A 26,259-nucleotide genomic window follows, 5' to 3' on the forward strand; every position below is an offset into this window, starting at 1 on the left:
GTCTCCTCTCCCGTGGGCAGGAGGAACAGGTTAAGAATATGAGTCTTTACAATTTGGACCGGTTCCGCTTCGAGAGGAAGAGGAAAGGCGCGGAGCAGGAGCCGCTGTCCCCCTCGGCAGCGCAGGTGCAGGTGCCCGATAGTGCCGCAGCGGGAGGTGCTGCGGGAGGGGGTGAGGATGAAGCTGCAGACGATGGCAGCAGGCCAGATACTCCAGCTTCGGATGTGACAGAGAGAGCTGGTGAGTCAGGTGCTTTGCATGTAGCATAAAAATAGTGTAAATATTTAGTTTCTAGAAATAAAATATTTGTGTTTTGGTGGGGTTTTTTTCCTTCTCTCATTGCTTGTTTTATCAATGTGCTTCTCTGTCAATTTCCACAAACGTAGCCTTGTTTGTATCGGTGTGTGCTCTGACTGAATCTGTGCACTTACAGGCGACTTGGAAACATTCTGAAATTACTTTTAATTTCAGTTGATTAACCAGCTTCAGATTAAATGCTGAAAGTATGTTGTGTTATCCTGTTCAGTAACTTTCTCTACTTTTACTTATTTTACACTAACATCTCAAGGTTTTCAAAGAAAAAAATAGCTGTTAGCTGTCTCATACATACAACACTGCGTAGATTTCGCTTGTTCAGTAGATTCCTGGGCTAATGCATCTGTGGAGTATCACAGATGAAACTGAAAAGAAAGGGAACAGTTTCTTTTCATTTGTACCTGGTTTTGTAAAGGGCTGAGAAACTTGCTGCTGATTCTTGCAAACCGTCTGTGTTCGTCCTTGTTTCAGGCAGAAGCTTGTGGTTTTCATGGGAACATGGAAAACTTGCTTATAAAGTAGCTTATTGGTTTTCTTTGGCTGATGCAGTAGAGGTGTGATGTTCCTGTGTGGATTCATTGGCTAATGCTAATAAACGACTGAACTGGCTTATCAGCTGCATAATCACATTCAGCAGTAGTTTTGTTGCTCCTGAAGGAGGAGGATTGAAACAACAGACATTATATGCTGCTGATTATTTGATGCATCTCTGATGTTCCATATAACTTCTGATACAGTTGTCCAGGTACAAGTGTTACTGGAGAGATCAGATAGACTTGGACTGTGTATTTACTCAGAAATGGAACAACAGTATCCATTGATGTTGTTTAACTACATTTGTTTTGCACATGACTTTGTCTTGGTGGAAGAAAGGTTATCATAGCACCATATCTATGTGATAACAGAAAACCTTTCATGTGCAAGGAGGAGTTCCTCTTTTAAAGCTGAGCCAAAGTAGAATTGTAGTAGATGGATATTTACTCTTCTATGAATTTTGGTTTTGTGCAGGTGAACTGTGTTCAGTTGACTGGAGTGTTTACATTAGTCAATATCAATCAGTATTTTATGTATAAAAACCTCAGAATCTTGGCTTGAGAGTTGCCAGTCTGGAGTTACGCAGCCTGTCCACTAGCACGGGAATGTTTTGGTGGCAGGGAGACCCTAATAGAAGAAGCAAGCAACTGTTAGTTTTGGCTTCTGCACGTGTGTGCTCTGTGGTGGCTGTATGGAAAAATGGGCACTCCAAGGAAGTGCAGTTTGGAACAGGTGTTGGCTTCCTGTTTGTGATAAATCACTGTCTTGTGCCATGCAGGAGTGACTGAGTGCAGGGACCCCTTTGAACTGGAAACGTAGATGTGAAGTGATGGATGGTGCTCCTTGTGTTGTAGTTTATTTGTCTTTGATTTTATTTTGATATTATATTTCTTCCCTTAATCTGCCTGTGGAGTTGATCAGTGTAACCATGTGGCTAGACCAGAACTGCCAATAAACTTTGGAGCTCATTGTTTTTCAAAATCCTGGTCTCACCTGGCTTATATTTTTAGGGGTAGGACTGTGGAGGAGAAGGCATGTAATATCCAAATTAGAGGCATGAGTTTAGATATGAGGCGCTAAAAGGAAAGGTGAAGGGCAGCCTGAAAGAAGAAATGTAATGGAAGGCTAGGTAGTTGTGAGGAAAATTAGTGGGAGATGATGGTAACTAACAGGAAAACAGAGTGGAGTACAAGTGCAGGCAAAGTTACAGCAAGTGTCCAATTGAAATAGGAGTCCATGGACACAGATGCTGGTGTAGAACCAGGGTACTAATTAATGTTTAAAACTGAGATGTAATTAGTAACGCTTTGCAGTTACACAATGCTTTATCTTTCACAGATGCTGAGTGTTGAAAAAAGATGGAATGGTTTAGTGATTTTTTTTCCCACATTTATTTGCACATCATTGTTATGTAACCTGTTTAAAAGAATGAACAACCATTTAAAAAATCAAATCATGCTTTCTACATCTACAGAAGTTAACCAAAAATAAAACCCTCGGATTTTGCCTGCAGGATATGAGGCGCTTAAGTGTAATGGAGGAGACTAGATTTGATTAGCAGATGCCTCTCCTTGTTTCCTAAATAGTGACAGGAAGATGGGTTTTTTCTAGCTTTGGATCAAATAAACCAGACAGTTTGGTTTTTGGCGTTTATTTTCGTTTAATTGTCGTGGAAAAGGTACAGAGATGATGAGCTTATGGCACTGTGTGATCTCTACTGCTAAATACACAAGTCACACTATTGAGTTGTTCTGTAAAAGAAGCAGTTTATATCAAGTTAACCAAAAATAACTTGCCCTAATGCTCAATGAATCATGTGAGGACAACAATTACTCAATATCTCTTCTGAAGGCAAACACAGTGGATTAACAAAATCCTGGTCCAAGAAACTGGGGAAACAGGATGAGAGTGTTCTTTATTTCACCTATGCAAACAAAAAAACCTATTAAATAACTGATGACTTTTTTTGTCCTATTTTGTTTGGTGTTGTGCAATGTAAAAAGAATTTAAAAAATCAGACTTTTTCCTTCAGTAGCACAAATAGTTCGGTACAGTTCAGTAGTTCAGTTCAATCCTCCTAGGGATTTCTTCAGATTTGTTTTGTCAAGTGCCCTGAAATCTAATGAAGATATGATTGTCTTAATTTCGTTCATCTTCGAAAAAATAGATGATGTCTATTGTATTATGAAACATCATTAGCTTTTCAGCTATGTTCTTCAGTTTTGTTTTCTCAGAACAAACTAATATTGGTAGCTTGTTCTGTAACCTGGCTGTGTCTGTGTGTTGTGCTGGTCGTTGCTTGGTATTGATCTCGTGTCCCTTACGCTTTAATAAGCAATTTGTGTTATGATGGCAGAAGAACTGGTCATCTTTACACTTGTGTTCATTCAAAATGACACAGGCTTGCAGGGACTTTGCATCCACGTTGTGGGCAGTAATTCTGAACACCACTTAACTGGGGGACGGAAACCAGCTGAGGGGGCAGTTACCAAACCATAGCTGAAAGATATCTCTACATTGGAAAAATGCGTTGGACTGGCTTACTACAATCTTTTATACAAATTAGTATTAATGAATAGGTTGGTTTCTCTTAGTCTGCTAAGAAAACAGTGAAGCATCTTTTTAATTTTCAGTTAGATGCTTTTAATTACATACATAGCCTGGTGTATAAAGGTAATGAGATTATTCCAGTTGTAGAAATGGAGCAGGACTGTATTAGAATGACACAGGCAAGTGGTGTGATTCTCAGGGATGTCCTGTGCAGAAGCAAGAGTTGGACTTGATGATCCTTGTGGGTCCCTTCCAACTCTGAACGTTCTGGGATTCTGTGAAATTAGAATAATAATTAATTTCAAATTGAGGCTTGTATTCAGAAAGCATGCTTACAAAGCTTCAGCAGTGAATTGAAATAAAAGTTGTAGATGAAATTAAACTAAACTATATAATCCTGTTAGTGATGGTTGGTATTATTTATATCCCATCTGGACGATTTGAATATATATCCCAAATGACTGCATTTTGAGATTATGATGTTGTGAGTTCATTTGCACTGGAATGACTTTTTTGTTCTCATCTGTTGTCATTTTCTTTATGACCTGAGGATGTCATGTCTCTTGCTTATGTCACAGTTCATAGAGTACGATTCTGCTTGAAGCATATCTGGGAAAAAGTGATGACTGCAGTACCCGGTGAGGTCTTCTGAGGCTTCATGGGAAGATATGTTGAAGTAATCACCATTTTAAAAGGGCCCCTTTAAGAAGCACCTTAGGGTAACACCAATATTTGGGATCATTTTAGGCAATGAAAAAGGCTTTCCTTTGAAAAGGGTATATTTATTAGCTCGTAGACTTGAGTAGTATGTGTTTGATATTGCTTTCCAAAACTCAGTGGAAGTTACTTTCCATTTGACAATGTTTGTTGTACAGTGTTAGTAAACGTGGTGAGCCGCTAAGCATTACCTCAGTTTTGGTTTTTTTGGGGGAGAAGCTGACTTGCTCAGTGGGGTGTCTGTTTTGTGCAGGAGGTTATGTTTAGAATTACAGGGCAGTGGGTTATGGCTCCACACTAGATATATGCCTTCCCAAAAGATCATAGAGAGGATGATTCTAAAGGGGGAAAAAAAGCAATTTCAAGGTGAAGTTTTCAGCAGTTGAAGGTGTGCATTTACTGACTAAACTAAACAAAATAAATGGTTTTACATTATTCAGATTGTTGCATTGGGTTAGCTTCATCCGCAACATTGTCTCCATATAGAGGCAATAGACAATTTGATCCAGTTACTCTCACAGATTCTCTTTTTATGATAGCAAAAATTGGTTGTTGGCTTTTGGTTTTGATGTAAATGTCTGCAGGTAGGGATAATTGGTGTGTTCTTATTTCTGGCCTTAGAGTCAAATACTGGTCTTATGATTGCAGATGTTCCTTAATCATTCTCATTAATTGCCTATAGTTCTGCCTCCAATAATTGCATGCTATGGCAATAACTTTAATCTGTTACTGCTCCACAAGGTTATAATTTGCTCAAAATATGAGGACTCTTTATTACACGTGTGATTACTGCTTTTCTGCGCCCCCTTCCTTAATAAGGGATTCTGTTCAGGGAAATAGATGGAGAAGAGGGAGCAGGAAATACTGCTGCTTTTGAGAGGAAGAATGGGTTTTTTCCAGGCAACTCAGCATTTTATAGGTATGGGAGTTAGGAGCTGTCATGAAGACTGGACAGTGATTGCTAAATAAAGTAAAAATGAGATCACCAAGTGAAACAGTAAATACTGGTTTTATTTAAATATAAACCTTCTCCAAGGTTTATACTGTAAAAAATAAAATTATGCTGTAAAAAATAAAATAATATTATTTTTGTAAAATTTCCTGGTGTTTCTGTTTTGTTTTAAAATCCAATGAGGATGCTTCTTAGCAAAGGTGTCATGAGTACCAGTCATTTCCATGTCATGCTTCCTGCAGGAGGAATGTGCTTGGAATTTAATCTAACCTATAAGGCAAAGATTATGAAAAGTGATTGACCAATTTTGTTAATTCACTATGTATATGAACTTCTCATGTTTCTTACAGACCTTTTGACATTTCCATTCACTTCTTTTTGTGCGTCTCATATTTCTGTCCTATTGTGACAGTCCTTGCTCTACTAACCCAGCTTTATAACCTTCAGAATTTTTCAGTTTTGTTTTTCCTTTGCTAGAGGGGAATTGCTGAAATAAATTTGCTTGCATATTTGTTTCATAAAAATGCTTCATACATTCCCAAAGGTCTCTCTTGCTCTTCTCTTGTATTCATCAGAAAACTTAAACCATTTTCAGATGAAGTAACTGCATCAAGGACAACTCATCTGCTTCCTAAAATTGCTAGATAGAAGAAAGTACTGCTGAGGAAGCTTCTGCTGCCAATGTGTTGGTCTTGGATGCAGGGAGGTCTGTCTTGGGACAATATATTGCTGCTTCAGTACTAATAATTTTTAGCCATTCCTAAATTGACATGTATATGGGATTTTAGAGATAACAAGATTACTTTAGAAAGTGAGACTTTTGCCTCTTCAAAAAATCATTACCGTAATCCTCTATTGTGTTTTGAAAGTGTTAAAGGATTAGATTTTTATGAAAGCTCAGTTAAAACTGAGGCCTTCAATCATAGATGAAGGAATTAGATGCTGTGTAGGTAATTTCTGCATTTGATTATCAGATGAATTTATTCTGGGCTCTTGTCTGCTGGCAAATCAGCTTTGAAAACTGATGTTACCACTCTGTGGTAATTTGACTCAGCAAGTTTCTGCATTAGTGAACCAAGGCAGAAGAAACTACCTTTACTTCCAGCCAAAAACTGTGGTTCCAGGGTTAGCAGCTGGGAAGGCACCATCAGTGTTTGGATTACGGGTGCATGAGTTTTACGATGGGATTGGTGTGCTAGATGGGAGGGGATGCCTGCGATGTTGTGTTTGTATTATGAGGATTTAAGATCCTTTTATGAGGACTTACACTGGTGCTCGTCTCACTGAAACACAACTTTCCCAGGAGTTTAGTAGGTGACTCGCCTGCCCCTTTCCTGGATTTTTCCTATCTGTAGCTAAAATCGCCTTGTTGAGGAATCCATTCAGTGCAGGTAGCTTGGGGTGCAGCTGCAGGTTGGGCTCTTGGGGGAGGGACCTGAGCCCCATGCAAGAGGCAATGGACTGCTGACCGTTTGCACAGCAAAGGTGACTGGACACTTGGAGACACAGGAACTAAGGACCCCTAGACTTCATCACCCTTACACTGTCGGGGTACAAAATCCCAGGGGTTCTTTGTTTGGGGTCTCTCCTCAGAGGCACCAGCTTAAGCTATTACTTTGTGCTTTAGTTATTGCATCGAGACTGAATTACTTTAAGCATCTAATGACCTGAGTCTCTGCTGTGGGAAACCTGGGGTCAGGCTGGTAAGGAACCCTGGTCTGACTCTGTGAGCATGGGGGTGTCACTGTGAAGGGGCTTTGATGCCAGCTCAGGTGGTGCAAGAATGACTGCCAGAGTGGCTCCTGGATGGTCAGACAGGGAAGTTTCTGTAACAACCTGAAGTCTTAAGACTTCAATGATTGCTTTTGTGAACTGTCATTGAATGCTTATTTGCATTTCTTCATAGATACTAAGCTTGAGTTACACCCACCTCCATCCCTTTCACCACTGTTAAGCTCTATTTTAAAGTTTTCTTCCTTTTCAGTGGTGCACTCTGTAACATTTGGTACCTTTTTTTTTTTTAGTTTGTTGGTGCCTTTCCCTTTCAATGCCTGTTAGTTTCCTGTGTCAGCAAACTGCTTGTACTTCCAGCATTTATTTTTTTTCCATCCACTGCTACCACAGTGAGTTAATTTAAATTTATTTTCTGCAAGATTACTTTCATATGGAAAATGCTCTCTGCTGCTGTCATGTTCTCTGCCCTGTACAGTGGTCTTCCTCTCCTCAGTCATATGCTTACAGGGTCCAGAATTTAACAGAATTATTCATCTTACCAACTATTTATTCTTTCTAACACTGACTGTAAAGATGGTAAAGTGATTGAAAGGAATCAGGCTATGTGTGGTTCATGGCTCATACCTTTTACAAAGCACCTTGAGTGGTTTTCATCAATTACTGATGTAAGTTAGCACACTCAAGAGGTGGCAATTATGTCCAAGTATTTAGTTCTGTTTAGTGCAGGTCTAAAGAGAGGAGTTAGCACACTGAAGTTCACAGGTATCAACTAATTTTTTTTCTTAGACTTTTCTAAAGATGGTGGCAGAACAGTTCTAGCCTCTGTGGGCAGTGGATTGAACCATGTGCTTTACCTTGCCTAGGCTTATATGGGAGCATCAAAGTTTCAGTCAGAACCACCTGGAAATATGCAATATGTGCAGTTAGAGCCCTCCATGCCTTAACTGCATCTGGTACTGTGCTGAAAGAGGGTGACAGGGCAAAGTCTAGTGAAGTGTAGGCTTTTTGATTTAGTTTTGCAGTGTTCAGTTCCTCTCTCTGCTTCAGGAATGATTTTGTATGTCAGGTTTTGTGGTAATTTCCCTGTATGGTCATGTTTTCCCTGTCAAGATATGTGCATAGAGTTGGTTTCAGGTGTAGCTGACATTGGGGGGTCTTAGTCACGAGTTACTAATGATGAATTCTGAATCATATGGATAGACTGTCTGCTTATGCTTTTGATTGTCTTTACAAGCATGTTCTGAATTGAAAAGTTAACACATGCTAATGCATGCAAGGGGGTCAGTTTCCAAGTGCCATTGAAGATAGTGATTTGTAAGATGTACTCACAGTGACATGTCCTGATTGTTTAGATTCTGTGTCTCCTGATGCTTCACATAGAAGATGAAGCATTCTTCCATATGCTGAGTTTCCTTATTAGGAATCATCTGGATCCTAATGAGGAATAGACAGACTAAATGGATTGTATCTCAATAGGAGTCACAACTTACCTGTGAAGTTTTTCCTAATTTTCTGCAGTATAGCACTGACGTTTCCTCTCTGAAAAGCTATGAAGACAAGCAGTTCAAAAATCAGCCATCAGATACCCTGGTATGTTTCTGTCCATGCCCTGATCAGCCTGGAAGTAGTTCAGAGTATTTAGCTCATTATTCATTCTTCCAAAAATAGATATGTATTTTCAAGTAGTTTTTAACCTAAAATACATGATCTTTTAAACTTTGTGATGTAAAAATTAGTCACTTGATGTGAGAGGGCTGAGGATTCTTTTCCAGGTAAGTTACCACTTTAAGGAATACAGCTACCAGGAATTTTCTATGCGTAAGGAAACAAGTTCTGTTTAAATGGCTGATGTGTTTACAGAAGAAATCCCAGCTGCCTGATGCTGTAAGTATAAATAAATATTTGGAAGTCATAAGTCACTGTCTCCTATTTTTTTTCTCCTATTGAAATGGCTTGTGCAGAGTATCCTGCCATCCCAGAAACTCCTGAAGCTCAGAGGACAATGAAACAATCTTATTTCAAGCATCGACGAGGGGTACAGTTCCTGGATGTGTCTTCAGATGAAGATGAAGAACCAAGAAACTTCAGTGCTGCGAAAGAGAACAGGGCTCCAAGGAGAGATGCAGCTATAATGTATGCTTTTTAGCCAGGTGTCTGTAATGTTTGTGCAGCTTGATGTGATGTTCTAAACTGAAACACTGAATTGAAAATCAGAGGTCAGGGTTTTGTTTACTCCTTCCTGATTTAGCTGCCCCTAACTAAACTTTACTGGATTTCCAGGAAGGAAGTATCCAGCTAAGACATTTTCTCAGAGGGAGGTGTTCTGTGGTGTTGAAGGATTTGTGATGTTTGTGTATTTGTGCATTTGCCCCTCTGAAATCCTTTCAGTGGAATTGAAAGTTTGACCATAAAATAATTGCTTTATTAATTTTAAACTGTTGGAGTTGATTTTAGCTTGGTTTTTACTAGTTTTTTTCTTTGTTTTCTTTTTCTCTTTTTTCTTTTTTCTTTTTTTAATTGAAACTGTAGTGGCTAGGAAAGCAAATAGAGCTTCAATGTGTCATATAAGAGTTCCTGAGGTAAATTTATGTATTAGTTGCATGGTGTGTTTGTATTTTTGAATGTGATGGGAGGGAAGAGCCACTTGTGCATGTGTGGCAGGAGTTAGCTTGGATCTGTCCAGGCTTAGCTCTGGCTTCTGCTGATTTAGTTACCTCATTCTGAACAAGGAATAGAACAGAAAGTTTATGGTAAAAGCATGCCTTTCCTAAAAGGAAGTGTGCTGCAAATTTCACTACCAGAGGCACTGTCTGGACTCTGGTGGAAAAAAAGGCAGAATTCTGACACAAGGCTTTGTGGGGCAGAGTCATTTAGCAGTTAAAGAGCAGTTTCTTCATGCTTGATAAGAATGTGATTAGACAAAGAGGATAAGATTTATGACATGTGCAACTCTGGTGTTGCTGGCAAGTACCTAGATGTTATTCCCTGATAGGAAAAGGTAGGATAATTGCAGAATTACGGTTTTCAGTTGGATTGATTTTCTTTTTTTAAATGCAGTTTGTAAAGAAACTTTGTTTATCAAGGCAAAAGATCAGAAATGAAGATCTTAATCTTCATCAAGATCTTTTTTAAAGTGGAAGTAAGATTCACCTTTTAAGGCTTACAGCTCAATGGCTTGGTGGACTGAAGAAGATTTGGGGTTATTGCTTGTTATTTTCTTACTCTTAAGAGGCACAAGCAGAAAGTCCATGTAGCTGTGCGTGCTGTTTGAACAGGGTGAAAAGGATTCTGTGATGTGTTGTCTGTGTGCATCCTTTATGTAAGTGGCAAGTTACTACTTCTTCCAGATTTGTATTGCAATCTGTCTGTTGCAACTGCTAAAGAAAGATACAGTGAGGAAAGCCAGGTTTATTTTTGGCCTTTTACCTGTATCTGTGTAAAGAGGCCTGCAGGCAAGCCTTCCTGATGCTGAGATCCCTATGAAATGGCAAACTCCACACAATTCAATTAATTTTTGTTCACCAAAAGGAGGTTTTTGTGTCTGTGGAGGGCTGTAGGGATGGGAGACCTGTGCTTGTGTTCGGTCTTGTCTGTGCAACTGAATATCATGACAAATACATAGGGATTGCTTTTCCAGCCTGTTACCTCTAATGCTAAATATTCCAGTAAATTTAGGACTTTGCTTTTTCAGAAAGGCCCTTCCCATGTTTGTATTTAAGATGCTGCATAAGGATCTTTAAATTTTCTTTGTGAGCTGAGAACTAGGACAGAGTTGACACTGCACCTGGAAAGTTTTTACAAAGGACTTAATCTACTTCTTATCTGTTGGGCAAATAAACACTAGCAAGACTGTTTGAGACAAAGTTGAGGTCTGATGTAATTCAGGTAGCTGAATTGCTGAAGTGTATTAAGGTGGTTGTTGCTAAATTGGCAAGTAACCTTTTATAGCACAATATGAGCAATTTCCCTCAGTCCGTTCTTCCTTTCTTCTTCCCTTGGATAAATTAAAATGTGTTTAGTGCAAACAGAAGACTGTCCTTAATCATACATGCCTGATTTTGTCCTAAATAGAGGTATCACTTTGGGTACAAGTTGATTCAGTGCTCCTGAATGTATCTAAACACATTTTGTGCAATCCTGTTGGGTGTAGTTTATCGTAAAGTTCTGGTAGAGTAGAACATAAGCAGAATATAAGCATAAATAAATTTTACTTATTTTTTTCTTTGTAGCTCTGATGATGATGACCAGCCTGAAGATGAACTATCCCAGTTGGCATATGTAAATGGTGGGGATCAGCAGCCAGCTGTGAAGAAAGGTGTAGAGGAGGAAGACATCAGAGACTCAAAGCTGCAAACGCTGAAGGAACTTTTTCCCCAAAGAAGTGACCAAGAATTACGAAAAGTAATAATGCTCAGTTCCTTGATTTATTATGATTGCTATTTTATAGGCAGTATTGCTAAGCCTCTGGCTGTGGTGGGTTGACTCTGTTTGGATGCCAGGTGCCCACCAAAGGTGCTCTGTTACTTCGCTCCCCAACTGAACAGGGGAGAGAGTAGAACAAAAGGCTCATGGATCAAAATAAGGACAGGGAGAGATCACTCACCAGTTGCTGTCTTGGGCGAAACAGACTCAACTTGTGAAAAATTTATTTATTACCAATCAATTCAGAGCAGGGTAATGAGAAATAAACTCAAATGTTAAAACACCTTCCCCATTCCCTTCCTTTATTCCCAGGCTTAACACTGTTCCTGATTTTCTCTAACTCCTGCCCCCCATACCAGCTTTTCAGAGTAATGGGGCATAGGGGCTGCAGTTTGTTCATCACTTGTCTCTACTGCTCCTTCTTCCTCTGGGGAAGGACTCCTCACTCTCTTCCCCTGCTCCAGCGTGGGTGCCCGTCCTTCAGGCACAAACTGCTCCAGGGTGGGTGTCTTCCATGGGGTCACACATCATGCCAGTAAACCTGCTCCAGCATGGGCCCCTCTCTCCATGGGTCCACAGGTCCTTCCAGGAGCCTGCCACCAGTGTGGGCTTCCCACGGGGTCACAGCCTCCTTCAGCAGGCATCCATCTGGTCTGGCGTGGGTCCCCCACAGGCTCCAGGTGGATATCTGTTCCACTGCAGACCTCCATGGGCTGCAGGGTCACAGCCTGTCTCACCATGGTTTGCACCATGGACTTCAGGGGAATCTGATCTGTTGCCTGTAGCAGCTCCTCTGCTCCTTTCTTGTTGAGCTTGGTGTCTGCAGGGCTGTTTCTCTTATGAATTCTCCCTCCTCTCTCCTGCTGCACTTGTGTTCCCCCCACACCTTCCTTCTCAACTCTGTTATCTCAGAGGTGCTACCGCTGTACCTGATGAACTCAGCCTTGGCCTGTGGTGTGTCTCTCTTGGAAGTGGCTGGCATTGGCTCCCTTGGGCATGGGGGAAGCTTCTGGCTGCCTCTCACAGAAGCCACCTGTATACCCCCCCCACTATCAAACCTCACCACACAAACACAATACAAGCCTTAATTATTATTTTATTAATAGCAAAAGGGCCTATGTATATAGGTATGTATAAAAATGAATATATTTACACACACACTTTGGGCAAGTTCAACAGCAAGCTCCACTGTATAGAAAATTTTCTATTATTTCTTTCTGCTGTGACATTTAAGCTTAATTGTGGCTGTCTTGGTTGGTAAGTACTGGTAACTGCTGTTGTTGGAGTGCAGCTAACTGATTAAAGGCAGAATGAGTGAAATCATTGCCATCTTCTCCAGTAGCTGAATTGCACTCTTGTATTTATGACATTTAACATGCAAAGACATTAGGACTTTCAGTGAGGCAAAACAAATAGGTTTGAATTTAGCATAATCAGAATAAATTATACTGACATTTGAACCTGAGATACTCTTGGCCATTGTCCAATGTACAGTACAAATCTGTAGGAAAATTATAGGAGATCATTACAGCAAAATACCTTCAGTACAGCAAAACGTATTTTTAGCAAGGGCACTTTTCAGTGTTAATATGTAACTAGGTTTTCAGTAGCTTTAGTTTTCAAAGCTAAGTGTGTTTAATTTAATCTGTTAAGTTTCTTGGTTGTTGAAATGGCATTAAGGAAATAGAGGCATTTTACTGGTCCTTCTTGCTGGGTGTTTTCTTTCCAAGTGGATCAAGTTTTATGTTTAGGCTTCCCTTACTATAGGAGGAAAGAAAGGGTTGCAAATAGTGGGTTTGGAATTTTTTTCCTGACCATTATAATAAAATTTGTTGTATATGTCCAGAATGTATGAATTCTCAGTTTTCAGCTGCACAGAATTTATTTGAACCAAAGACTAATAACAGTTCATTGTGGCTTAGAAACTAGGTAGAAATGATAGGTGGCATGTCTGACTGGTTTTTTGTGGCTTGACCTCTGTGCAGTGCTGATGGCATTTGTTTTCAGGGGAATGGCAGATACCTCCTGTATCAGCAGAACTTTGTAGGAAATGGAGGCTATGCAAATTTTTGTCCACAGTTATATAGTCACAACATTTTTGAAGTAGGACAGGAATATTAGGCATATGTATTTGGGTGTTTTTTGTAAAGTGTATTTGAATCTTTCTCATCCATCATTGTCTTCCTATGTTCAACGGGATTAAATTTCTCCACTTAGCAGTTAACTTTTTCTTTCAGCTAATAGAGTCAGCATGCACAATGGATGAAGCAGTAACTGCTGGTCTGAAGCTCAATGACAAAGGTATGTTTAACAAAAAGAAAAAAAAACCCAAACAAAAACAAACCTCAAACTTCAGAAGCTGTAGCTAATTCCTTTAAATTGGCTGGGAAGTATTTAAAAAGTGGTGAAGCCTATGCTAAAAGTTATGCTATTGTTTGTTTATTGTAACAACACATAAGGAGAAAGATGAAAAGAGGATGTGGACCCAAATCCAAAAGTAGAACAAAAAGTAGAATTTGTTCTGTGAGGCTCAGGATTGCTTTACATGTGGGTCCTTAGGTGATTTCTGTTCTTGCTTTTCCTGTTTTTTTTCCCCCAGCAGTTGAGGCAAATAGTAATGGATTAGCAATACTAATTCTAAACGTTGTAGTTGAACAATCTGGTGGTGTGGAAAAATTTAACTGGAATATGTAGCCATTCATAGCTAGGTATTTTTTATGTCAAAGCCCATCAAAATTTTCAGGTGGCTTTCAAGATTTGCTTGTAATTCTGAAGAACTATTAACCTTAAAAATTAGACAGCTCCACAGGGTTCTTTAGCAAAACATCACCCAAACGATGCTTTTGAACCCTCAGACCTTATTTGGGGTGTCTGTGCTGCACCTGAATTTATTCAATCTCGTGCTGTTACCAAAAGAAGCTAACCAACCAACCAAACCAAACCAAAATCCTCGCCACATGGTGTAGGAGTGTGTTAAAAGTGGTAGATATGTAAAAGCATCATAGTTCTTGGGTTTGTTTCTTGACATCACCTGAGTGCAGAGTTAAATCTTTTGTCATATATCAGTTTTTTGACTAATTTATTGGAGTTGGTAGGTGAAGAGTGGAAGGTTGGTATGAAAAGTAATGTCATTATAAAAAAGCGGATCACCATCTGTTTGCAGTTCAGTTGTCTATGGTTTCCTTGAGAGATCTTCATGGATACATGGGAAAAACCTATTTATTATTATTATACAAAGATTTGTAACCATTTTTGGAAAGCTTTAAGAACATCCAGGCTAAGTTTAGTGAAGGGTTGCTTTTGTGTTGTTTTGTTTGGTGGGTTTTTTTGGTTTTTTTAACAACCAGACCAACATCTGTGTGCGTGGTCAGAGTCTATAGATGGGACTGTTGAATGTTGGCAATAGGAAACAAAGCTGGCATATTTTTCAGAAACACACTCCTTCTGAGCACTGCTATTCCTGGAAGATGCCAATTACTTTTCAAGGGTTGTGGTTAATATTAAACCAATTTAAGCTAATATAATATCCTTAACCTTTGTTGCAGTACACAGTATTTCTGGTATGTAAGCCCTGCCTTTTGGCCATTTTTGTGTTGATCTAAGAATGTTGTTTCACATCTTTTCAATATGAGCCCAGAGAAAAATCTACTTGGCAGCAAAATTCTCACTAATCACAGCTGTTGTATAAAATACTTAGTTAAGAGTAAGTATAGCTGAAAGTGATGGTATAAATCATCTCATTTTGGACACATTTTTTAAAGATGGAGACATTAGAAAACATCTGCTTATCTGTCTCAATTTATGATATGTTTTACTTGTTGTGAAATGTTGAGTGTGTGAGAGGTTGGGGCAAGATACAGGATGTGAAGCATGACTTTGCTCAAAAAGTGTGTCCGAGACCCTTGAATTTTTCTGTCCTTTCAAAGTGACAAAAACTCGTATTTATAGCTTGAATTCAGCAGTTGTATGTAGCTAAAAAAGGAAACATTGCAGACTTTTTACAGATATGAAGATTAGATGTGACACACTGAAAATGTCTGAGTGAAATATGTGAAGTTACAATAATACCTTCTGCTTGTGATTTGTGGCTGGTAGTGTTCTCTGTACATCTTAAACCCTGAAAATCAGTGAGGGTGCTTCTGAGCTGAAACCTCATGTAAATGTCTGGTATTCACTGCTGAGCAGTCAGAAATTACTATTTTCTTTTGTAATAACAGGGGAAGTCACAGTAATAAAGTGTTTTTTGTCGAGGTAGCAGCAAATCACAGTGGGAATAATTGGAGATGCTTCTCTAAATTTTGAGTCCCTGGAGCTGCTTTTCTCACTGCTCAGTAGTTATAAAATTTATGGAGAGAACAAGGATTCCTCTGGAAGGCCTGGAGTACCCTGACTTCACTCCAAGGATGGTTCCCATCTAACAGTTTGATCATCCCCTCAGCTGTATGCTCCCTTGGCACCAGAAGAAATAACTAAGCATACCTTGCAAAGTCAGCATCTTCAGAAAGCTGGAATTTCTTTTGCCATTTGCTAATGTGGTGGGTTTCAAAAACCACAGGTTGTTGAATCACAGTTGATTTTGAAATAATTCTGTTCCTGAGACCGTGGTTATCCAGATCCTTTGATCAGTTTAATTGCCTCTAAAATTGGATAGGGCCTTCCTCCAATGATGTGAAGTGCTCAGCCTAAGACCTAAGAGCAGGAAAAACTTTGAAATACTCTTCTATGGAGCCCATGTATTTTTTAGGGCAAGGAGGTTTTCAGGGTTACTGTTTGCATTCAGAATTATCTGTCCTGAATGTAGTTTTAATTGAGCTTAGGCAATAATAGCATGAGGCCTCCAAGGACTTCTAGTGCTTGACCCAACAGCAGCCTGACAGCTCTTAGCTTTGATATCAAGACAATCATATGCTTCTCAGACTTGAGCTACTGGTATGGCTTTTCCTGGCAGTTTTGTTTAAATTAAGTTCTTGGACAGAAAGGTCAAGGTCTGAATGGTGAAGGAGAGTCACCTCCCCTCCACTGGCACATTCTCTGGATGCTTTGAACTGTACCTCTTGTATATGTTGTGTTCTTCCAGTACCTGAAGGGAGCCTACAGGAAAGATGGAGAGGGACTTTTTACAAGGGCATATAATGACAGGACAAGAGGAAATGTCTTTAAACTGAAAAAGTTTATAGATTAGATGTTATGAAGAAATTCTTTACTGTGAGGCTGGTGAGGCACTGGAACAGATTGCCCAGAGAAGTTGTGGATTCACCATTCCTGGAACTGTTGAAGGCCAGGTTGGATGGATCTTTGAGCAGCCTGGTCTAGTGAAAGGTATCCCTGTCCACAGCATGACAGTTGAAACTAGATGATCTTTAAGGCCCCTTTCAACCCAAACCATTCTATGATATTTTTGCATATCTATGTATAAACACATAGACTTTGAAAAGTTTTCTGGCATCTCTTGCTAGATCCTTCATTTAAGAAGGAATTGGTGATATTTACTTCTCAGCCTTTGGGATGCTTTGATGCTTTGTTTTTTAAAATGTGTCACATCTCTGTCAGAGTGAATGAGTATAGTAGAAAATTTATTTGAAAGTATTTCCACACAAAATGTTGTCTTGTGCAAAGATATGGCCACTTAATTTTTCACAGCTGAAACTATTTTGGTCATCCAGACAGTCTTTTGGACAGGAAAGTGAGTGTGCTTTTTGTGTCTCTGTGTGCTTGTTCACTGGTCATCTCTGGCAGACTGGAAAGGGAGGTTGGCCAGAGGTGCTCGTATCAGACATCAGAGCTCTGCAGGCAGTTATTCTTCAAAAAAAAAAATTTAACCCACAACACTTTTTCGGGTCTTGGATTAGGATTTTTTGCAATCGTTTTTTCTGGCAATGCTGCTTTGAGCAAAGCTGATGTGCAGAAATTGTGCTGACATGTTCTTGCCTTCATAAGCTGTGCACAGTGGCAATCTGAAAATGCACCTGGCTGGGCAGGTCTTACTGCTGAGGTGCTAATCTCCTGATAATCACCAGGACCCAAAGATAGTCAGAAAGTTATGGCTCATATGGACTATTCATAAGTAATAAGGTTATCACAGACTTAATATGCATAGTTTTCTCTCAGACATCTGGATTGAATGTTGAAAAGTGTTTGGTAACCAATCTGATATGCATCTGAGCCAGAAATCAGTCATCAGCACTTGCAGATTGCCAGTGATGTACATTTTCCAATGCACAGATGTGGTTCAGCCTAGATTAAATATCAACTTGAATAAAAACAGAGACAAATATATCTTTATGTAACTCATATGTCAAAACATATGGCAATTATTTTAAAAAGCCAAAACAATAAAATGCTATTTCGGTTGTTATATATTAGAAGTAATTTCTTGATTAATTGCCAAACTGCAAGAGGTAAATAAACATGTACTTTCAAGCAGCTGCTTTGCTTTAAGTTTCAATATATCTGTGGACTATAGTAGGAAACTATTATGGAGACTGGTAAACATATTGTGCAGGTAATAAGTAGCTACTACAGTGATGCTTTGAATTATCTTACTGTATTAGGGTGAACTTAACAAAAGTACTTAATTCTTCTTTTCTGTCTCAATTATTTTTGAAGCTGCCTCTGGTAAAAGGAAAGTAAGGGATTCTCCCACAAATTGCAAAACTGGAAATGAGCAAGTTGCAAAGAAGTCAAAAGCTACTTACGTAAGTACTGTGTGTTTCTCTCTGCACATGGTAAAATAAATGGAGTTATCTGACTTGGTCAATGACAGTGGTGTGTTTTATCAGAAAATTCAGTCAAAATCAATTCTTGCCATCTGAATGAGGTTTTTCTACTTATTCTTGGCACTCTGCATGGAATTACCTGCTTTGTTCTCTAGTACTTGTGGATTTGTATCCTGATAGCTGACTAGCAGCATGCAGTTTTTGTGAACATCAGTGGGAATTACAGGCTATGGATCACCTTGCCTCATCAGGTCATTATTTGTGTTTGCTCCAAGAGATGATCTGTTGCTACTGTTATTCTGTGTTACAGAAATAATGTTGCTGATGTATATATTTGAAACCATGACTTAGGGAAATCTTTAAAAATAATGAATTGGTTGCATTTAAAGGAATGCTGCTAATAAACCTCTGCTAATAAATAGGAACTAAGTCCTGATCCTGGTGCATTCACGTTGGCATTGGCAGACCTTATGCACAGTCCTACAGTGCTGGCATGAAGCCAGCTCCCAGGCATCCCAGTAGACATCCTTGGAAACTGCTTATATAGGGACAGGGAATTCTACAGTAAGCACTGGAGGCTGGATGGAGGAGGGTGACTATTTTTGTGTTAAAATTTAAGCTAATATTGTCCTCAGTCAGAACAAAATAAAGAAAACACGAGCTTTTTATTAAAGCAAAACTAATACTACTCAGTCCCCTACTTCCTGAAAGCGAGATAAGAGTTTTGAAAGGAGAGGTTTGCTGGGGTTTGGGTTTGTTCCTCCTTACCAAACCCCCAGGTTATGTTATAAAAGGAGAATTTATTGAATTATTACCCAGCCAGCCTAGCAAACAATGCTTCACTGGACCTGGTTTTATGCAGCAATTTGATTTCTGTTCTTAAGCGTTTCCTTGCAGTTAGAAGGGGAAGGATTGAAAGAAACAAATCTGGAACATGGATTTTTAGAACTCGTAATAGAGAACTAAAGTGAGAAAACTTGCAGGGGTTTTTTTTTTCCTTACTCTTGCCTTTCCCTCTGGTTCCTAAGGCTAGAGCATACTCTGCCAGCTGTTCTATGTACTGTAGTCTGACTGAAGAAAGATATCATGTTCTCTGTTACTTGGAGTGCTTCTGGATGATCTTGTTTGTGGTCTTTCAGCAAACAGCATCATTCAGCCAAGTAAATATGGATCAAACCTGTTGGTATCTCTGCTGTAGATAAGTAGATCTGTAACTACTTTGCATTCAGAGCTCTGTGAGGAAACGTGTATAGCTCTTCGTGACATACACAAACCAGAGCAGCTTGTGACATGTGGAAGTTTTGGTACTTGTGTGTAAGAAACCTCCCTTTCTGCAGGCTGATAGCAGCTGCATCATTGGACACGTTCGTAGGCTTTGGCGAGTTAAATACTGTGCACTTGGTCATGTAGTCTGACTGTTAACCTTACCATCTTCTGCCTTAAATATCATCTGGAATTACTATAAACTTTTGATTTTAAAGAAATACAAACTAGATAGTTCTAAATTATTTATATTTTGTTTCGTGACTTTGCACTGTGTATGCTTATCAAGTAAAGAATGCCAGTTTTTCATGATTGAAGACATTTTCTATGCTTATGGAAGTTTTGGTCTTATTTTGATCATTAACTATATATGAGAAATCACTTCTACAACTTAAATTTGTCTTAGCTGCTTTTGTCATTTAGAGTAGCTCTTTAAGGATAAACAATATTGATTAGCTTTTCCTCTGTTTCTATACTTGTCATTTATATTAAACCTAATAGATTTCTGTTTTTACCATAGCTGGATGACTCAGAACCTGAAAGACAATGGGAAAGGCAAGAGATGCTTGTGAAGAAGCTGCAAAATACATTCCCTTCATTGGATAAGGAGGTGAGCTCCTGTCTCCTGACGGCATGTCAGGTTTTGGCTTCTTAAGAAAATTGCTGCCTTTGATGTTCCAAATGTAACAGTTCTTACTGGAAAGAGACCAGGGTTGGAAGGCCTTTGCTGTTGCTGCTTTTAGAATGTAACGTGTCCTGAGCTGAGTGCAGCTGGATGTGGTTAGGACCATATGGAACTTCTCATCCTACTATTCTGGCCTTACGACAAGCCTAACATAGTCATATTCAATGACCTATTATAAAAATGCATGAGGAAATTGTCCCTCCCTCTCTCACGCACTTTTCTCCCCCAGGCCACTAGATATGTTACATTTTTTGTATTACCTTAGTACCTGACAGTATTCAGAAACTGGTCAGGGCTTTTCAATACTGTGTTTTTAATTGTTGGAAGCAAAGCTTTTAACAAATGGAGTGCAGCTCTGCCTAAACGGAGTGTGTAAGGAGAAACTGAAGGGTTTTATCGGCTTGATTTCCTTTGCTTTGAATCATCTGATTTACAGAGGTTTTCTTTGCCTTAGAAACTTAGCTTGTGTTTATCTTACCAGTATACAAAATGTCTTATTTTTCACTAGGAACTGAGAGATGTACTTCAGGAGCATAACTGGGTGTTTCATGAAGCACTGGAGGCCCTGAGAGTATTTGCAGAAGATGATGAGGGTAAAGACAGATTTATAATCCATTTTATCCCAAGACAAAGCAAACAGACTTGTGATACAAATATTTTCTAATGTACAGCAAGGACAGTCCTGACAGCACTATGCCTAGAAACTTGCGCTGATACTTGAAATTGGTGTTATGGAGAGGATAAAAGGATGACACTTTTTCTGTGTTTTTATCTTTTGCTCTGTAAGTAGAGATAAATGTCTTTGCCTTGCTGATACAGATTTACATAAAAAGTTGTAATTACCTGTGGGTATACCTTAGAATATATTTTGAAATTTGTCAAAGCTGAAACCTGCTTCCCTCCTGCATGTTTAAAAATAAGTGGATTTTTTCTAAATCAGTAATTGCAAGTAACTGCATAGGTGACATGTGACATATGCTATTTTATCCTTTTAAAATACATTGTAAGAGAGAAAAATACTGGAAATAGACCTTAAATTATGCAACCTGTTTGTAAATGCCAGTACTTAAAATGTGGCAGGGAGTAAAAACTGTGATCCCAAGTAAATCTGCAAGTTATAACTTCAATACTGTTTAATGAGTTGATAACTTTTCAGTGTTACACAGCTGTCAGATATGTGTATGTTTTGATGCATCAGCTATTCAGGTATTCTTGGGAGAGGTTAATGTTCTTAACTGGATTCTTTACAAGTGGAGAGAGCTATCAGTATCCATGAAATTGTGTCCTTACTGCTGCTTCTGAGGAGGTAGACATCAGGGTTGGAGTCGGTCAGAAACAAGCTAGGATTGGGCAGAAGAGAAAACTTGCAATGCTTTCTTCCAAAGAAGGAAGAAAAATTTATACAAGCCACTTCTGAAAATAAATTGCTTGTATTCTGTTAAATGACTTCTGTCTTATTTTAAGGGATAGAATTATTTCAGTTGGAAATACCTTATTCTTCCAGGTTCTTTGACATGTGTGTGTTTGTCCCACCTCTAATGCTGTAGCATAATGCATTAAAATGGAAAAAATATATAAATTTTGTGGTGAAAGAAGGCTTGTTTTTGCAAATTAAGATCTCTACAGTTGGGTGTAATGACACCAGTATATAGTCCTAGTGATATATCAGAGTTCTTAACCATTTGCCTTTACCTCAGAGCTTCTGCAGCTCACAGTATAGCATTGATCATCTGTATTTTAAGATAGTTACTTAAAACCTTCTGCTGTTTGAACATTATACAAATCAGCATTGCATATCAGTTGAAACTATTTACAAGCTTGCATGATGTTTGCTTTTCTTTTCTTTTGGTAACACCTGCTGCAGAGTTCTTGTGTATTAAATGCTAGAATTGTGTTTTATGGATATATAGGTTTTATTTTGGAAGAACAGTGTGGGTTTTCATTCTCCCTTAACCAGTGTGTGTTGACTTCTTGGCTTTTATGCTGCATACATAGGCATGGAATTTCCTCCCAAAAGTGAAGCTTCTGACTGGACTGAAGCCTCCACCAAGAGCAGCAGTGATGAAAGCAAAGAGAAGACAAAGCAGAAATCTTCTGAGGAAGAGCAGAACGGCTTTCAGAAAAAGGACAAAGGCAAAAGGAGCATTTGGAGCACTAAAAGAGAAGCAGAAGACTCTGAGGATGAGTCAGCTTCCGAAGACGGTGACAGCTCCCTTGATGAGGACTACAGCAGCAGTGACGAAGTGATGGAGGATGGCTACAAAGTGAAAATCCTCAGCTTCCTGCAGGATGCTTCCCCGAGTGAACTGACTCTGATTCCCCAGTGTTCTCAGAAAAAGGCTCAGAAGATAATAGCACTCCGGCCCTTTAACAGCTGGGAGGCTCTGGTAGGTTTGCATTCTTCTTTTCCTATCCCCAGCCTGCCTAGAGTCAAGGTGGCTTTAGCCTAGAGAGGCTTAGATGGGTGGCCTTATCCTGATTAGGCTAAAATGCTATGTTCCTCCTAAGCCAATAGCATTTCAAATAGTGTCATATGACCTGATTTTGAATGAATTAAGGGGTGATTTTTCTGGAAAACTCAAGCTGATTGGCTGACATTACTGTCAGTCACTCTGTAGCATAGAAAGTTGGTTGATTTCACTGCAGAAGAAGAAATTAGAGCTTTCACTTGGGAAGGAGGTGTTTGCTAGCCTGTTCTGAGCTCTTGTAGCTGAAAACCCATGCAGGAGGGAAGAACGTGGCACAACCTTTACTGCAGACACTTGTATAGCAGCAGCAGCAGCTTCCAGGGTAGCTCCATGATTGAAGGAGCCAGCATGGATATTCTCAGTTTCATGCAAGAAACTGTCGGGGCTATTTTGAGGGGTTTTTTTGGTCTTGAATGTACTGCAGCCAGCTTAGTCTGTAGCATGGTTTTGCTAGCTAAGCAGTGCAGCCATTTTTTAGTGGAGCAAGCTGCTGTGTTTTTATTAATGCAAGCATCAGAAGGCTAAACCACAATCTACCACAGAAGGGAAAATGACATCTCTTGGTAAGTACCTTATCTACTGTCACTGGGATGTTAGTTTCAAATGTTTCCCATGGTTTGTTTGCTGCCTTTACATTTCATGCAGTTTCAGTTAACTGCAAGACATCGGACCCGGTAAGAACAATGTCCTGGTAAAAAATTTGAAGTGCATTATGGCAGATTGTCTTGATTTTAATTTATTAGTGCTTTGGATTTTAAAGCAGTAACTGTGCATAGGCCCGGTTACAGAGGAATTGGTGTGTTTTTTCATCAGTATGTGCTCTGATGTATGCAGGAACTTATTCAATATGTGTTAAACAATAACATTTATTATTCACTGTGTGAAATATTTTAGGTCAAAATAGCAAGAGGTACTAAACAGATTTTAAGGAAAACAAAATGATCTTTGTGTGTTGTATTGCAAGAAGGGGGGAGACAAGAGAAGGATACTTGAAAAAAATACAAGGTACAGGTATGCTGCAAAAGAAATCCGTTTTGCCCCGAGCCTTTGGCTTCTCACAGAACATCTGTCATACAGCTATTCCTTTCTAAGCTTGTTGGATTTTGCCTGAGCTTAATTCTTTGCAGAAATATTTGCTACAGGGTTGTTCTCCTTCCCTCTGTGTAAAATATTTAACAGGAAAAAAAGCCGTATGGGCCTGTTTGCGTTCAAAATTTGTCTTTCATACAGATTGCTGCTGTCAGCAACCACATGTTTATGTAGGATTGCAAATACTTGCCCAGAGTAGAAGTGGTTTTGCAACAGATTTTTAGCAGATGTTTCATATCAGTGTGGGTTTAATTGTTTATAAAGATCCAGTAGCTCAGTAGCCCAACATTTTTCCTACCAATTAATAAGAGTGGTTAGAATAATGGAGAGAGCTGATTCAGTTACAGCATTAAAGAAATTGGTTTAGTTTTAAGGTCTCTTTTTACTGTAATGGTATCTTGTGTAACACAATGTAAAGCACTAGAAGTTATTATCACTTGTTCATTATTAGAATTGAGAAAGATATTGAGATTAAAACTAAAGCCTACTTATATGTACATTGAATGTTTTATTCCAGGAAAATTTAAATTAGAAGCTCTTTTTTATTCAAGTTGGACTAAGATGATTTCGTTTTTCAAATGGCTTTAAATTAATTTCAAGCTTGTGAGGGTAATAAGAGCACTTCAAAATGCTTATTCTCTGGAGCAGATATTCAAGACAGATGTTTAACTTGATCGAGGAACACTTAAAATACGAAGAAAAAAGTTCAACAAACATGGTCTCAAAATAAATGGAGGGAGCTGAAGTTGTCCTTGCTCATCAGGATTAATTCCTTTGGCAGTTTAGAAATGTTTGTACTGTAAATAAACTATATTCTCCAGGAGGCTAGTTTTGCCCAGTCTTTAGTGCTGGGAGTGCCTCCTCTCAAACACTAACTCGCGTAAGGAATACTTGGGTATGTCCTTGAGGGTTTAGGTGTCTGTCTCCTTGGAGAAGTGATGCTTCTGTGTGCGAGGACCAGTGGCTTCTCTCCAGAATATATTGGGAGAGCAGTCGGTAATGAAAGAAATTGGGATGTGTCCTCTGAAAGTGCCTGTCTCAGTGCTCATTGTATTCACAACCTAAAATTGCACATTGCTTTCTGAGGGCAGAAGGTTTGGAAGGGTTGGCCCCAGGGGCTTCTGCAAAGCTCAAGCCTGAAGTTGAGACAGAAGTGGAGGTGTGATGGCCAGGTTGGTGATCATAAGGAGCAGCAGCCCACTGCTGGGAATTCAGGATTAGAATGCAAGGGGAGCAGATGGGAATGCCAAGGTAGACAAACAAGGGTGGTCAGCAGAAAGCATGGCTGGGAGAGGGAGGAGTGAGCACCACGAATATTGCTGGCTGTGAAGGGCAAGGTGAGTTAAGGGTTCAGACCAGACTGCAGGATAGGGTCAAGAGGAAAGTTCTTTTGAAAAAAATGACCTTGGGAGGGTGTCACAACCTCTAGTGAAGCAAAGGCCACCCGTGGATCTGCTCTGTGTTCTGTACAGCAGGGTTAACACCGTGTTTCACATGCAAACCAGTGGCTGAAGTTTTTCTTGTTGCAACTTGGAGCAGAATGTGAATATGCTGACATGAAACAATACAATTTCTGGTAATAACAGATGCCTTAATTCTCCATGGCTTTATTTATAGATTACGGGATTTATATTCATGCCAACCTAAGCTCTAGGCATCAAAACAAATGTTGAAATTTTGTAGTCACCTGTTAAAACCATGTTCTTTTTCATTTCTAAATAGAGATGTCTATTTAGAAAACTTCACAAGTGTTGACATGTGTGCCTTAGCCTGGTCTAACCTATGAGTGTTGGTAAACTTTCTAGGATTTGTTAAAAATGGAAAGAAAACAAATAAAACCCCCCAAACTGTAATTGCATTGCTCCATTTATTTTTTTCTTTTTTTAAATAAAATGAAAGCATTGTCTGGTTGTACATTTCACCTTAACAAAGCTTGTTTTTCTCTGCAATGTGGCAATATCGATGAGTTGCTTAACACACAATAGGTGGATCATAAGATCCCTTTTTTTATGCAGGGAATTCTTGGAGGATATATGCATGTGAAATCTTCTGCTAAATTTTATCAGATCCCTGATCTAAAATTCATAAAAATCTGTGTGGAATTTACTTATGCTTTAATATAAGAATGGCAAATCCAAAGGATCTTGTATTCTTCAGTTCTTTAAATCCATTAATAAAAGAAGATGTCTGTTCTTTACAGTGAAATATGCACCAGTATGTGTGAAAATGCTCTAATTACAGTATTACCCTAGTTACTGCATAAATATATTTATTAGTAGGTTTTACACTTCCTGCAGATGGAACTACATGGAATTCAGGAGAAATTGTTGGCCCTAAAGGGCCTGTTTTGACACAACCACAAGCTTCTTGGCTCTGATGCAAGCAATGTCCATATTGTAGTGAAGATGGGCAGTGTAGAGGAAGGGAGTACAAAGTAACTGGTGTGGACTTGAGGGAGCAAGTGGTGGAAGTAAGGCTTGTGTATACTGTCAGTGCATGGTGACCACAGAAAACCTGGCATGGTTTTGGGAAACAACCTTTTTTTTTTTTTTTTTTTTGTTTTGTTTTGTTTTTTTTTTTTTTTTTTTTTGCTATTTTTCAATCTGCCTAAGCCCAGTTTGAATGTGCCATTTATGGCAGAGTTAGAACTGGAAACAAGGAATGGTGAGCTCCCAATAGACTCAACAAAATCCAATAGCCTTTTTCATAGGCTCGTTGCTTTGCCTTGATGGCTTCATTGTGCTTATATCTTTAGTATCTAATAGGGCTTGCTTAAAAGGACATCTAATGATATTCAGTCCTTTTTTTTTTTTT

The 26,259-nt window shown here is 39.1% G+C and overlaps 1 protein-coding gene across 1 annotated transcript in view; it reads left to right on the forward strand.

The window, feature by feature from the left end:
- Positions 1 to 38: 38 nt before the first annotated feature.
- Positions 39 to 26,259, forward strand: part of SMARCAD1 (SWI/SNF-related, matrix-associated actin-dependent regulator of chromatin, subfamily a, containing DEAD/H box 1) — a 38,654-nt gene continuing 12,433 nt past the window's right edge. The window contains 9 exon segments of the mRNA XM_009070529.1: positions 39 to 240; positions 8,764 to 8,935; positions 9,471 to 9,479; positions 11,032 to 11,203; positions 13,462 to 13,525; positions 17,831 to 17,919; positions 19,724 to 19,813; positions 20,397 to 20,481; positions 21,884 to 22,275. Coding sequence (XP_009068777.1) covers positions 39 to 240; positions 8,764 to 8,935; positions 9,471 to 9,479; positions 11,032 to 11,203; positions 13,462 to 13,525; positions 17,831 to 17,919; positions 19,724 to 19,813; positions 20,397 to 20,481; positions 21,884 to 22,275 — 1,275 coding nt within the window.

The sequence above is a fragment of the Acanthisitta chloris genome, unplaced genomic scaffold, assembly GCF_000695815.1.
Source record: "Acanthisitta chloris isolate BGI_N310 unplaced genomic scaffold, ASM69581v1 scaffold12642, whole genome shotgun sequence".
Lineage (NCBI taxonomy): Eukaryota > Metazoa > Chordata > Aves > Passeriformes > Acanthisittidae > Acanthisitta > Acanthisitta chloris.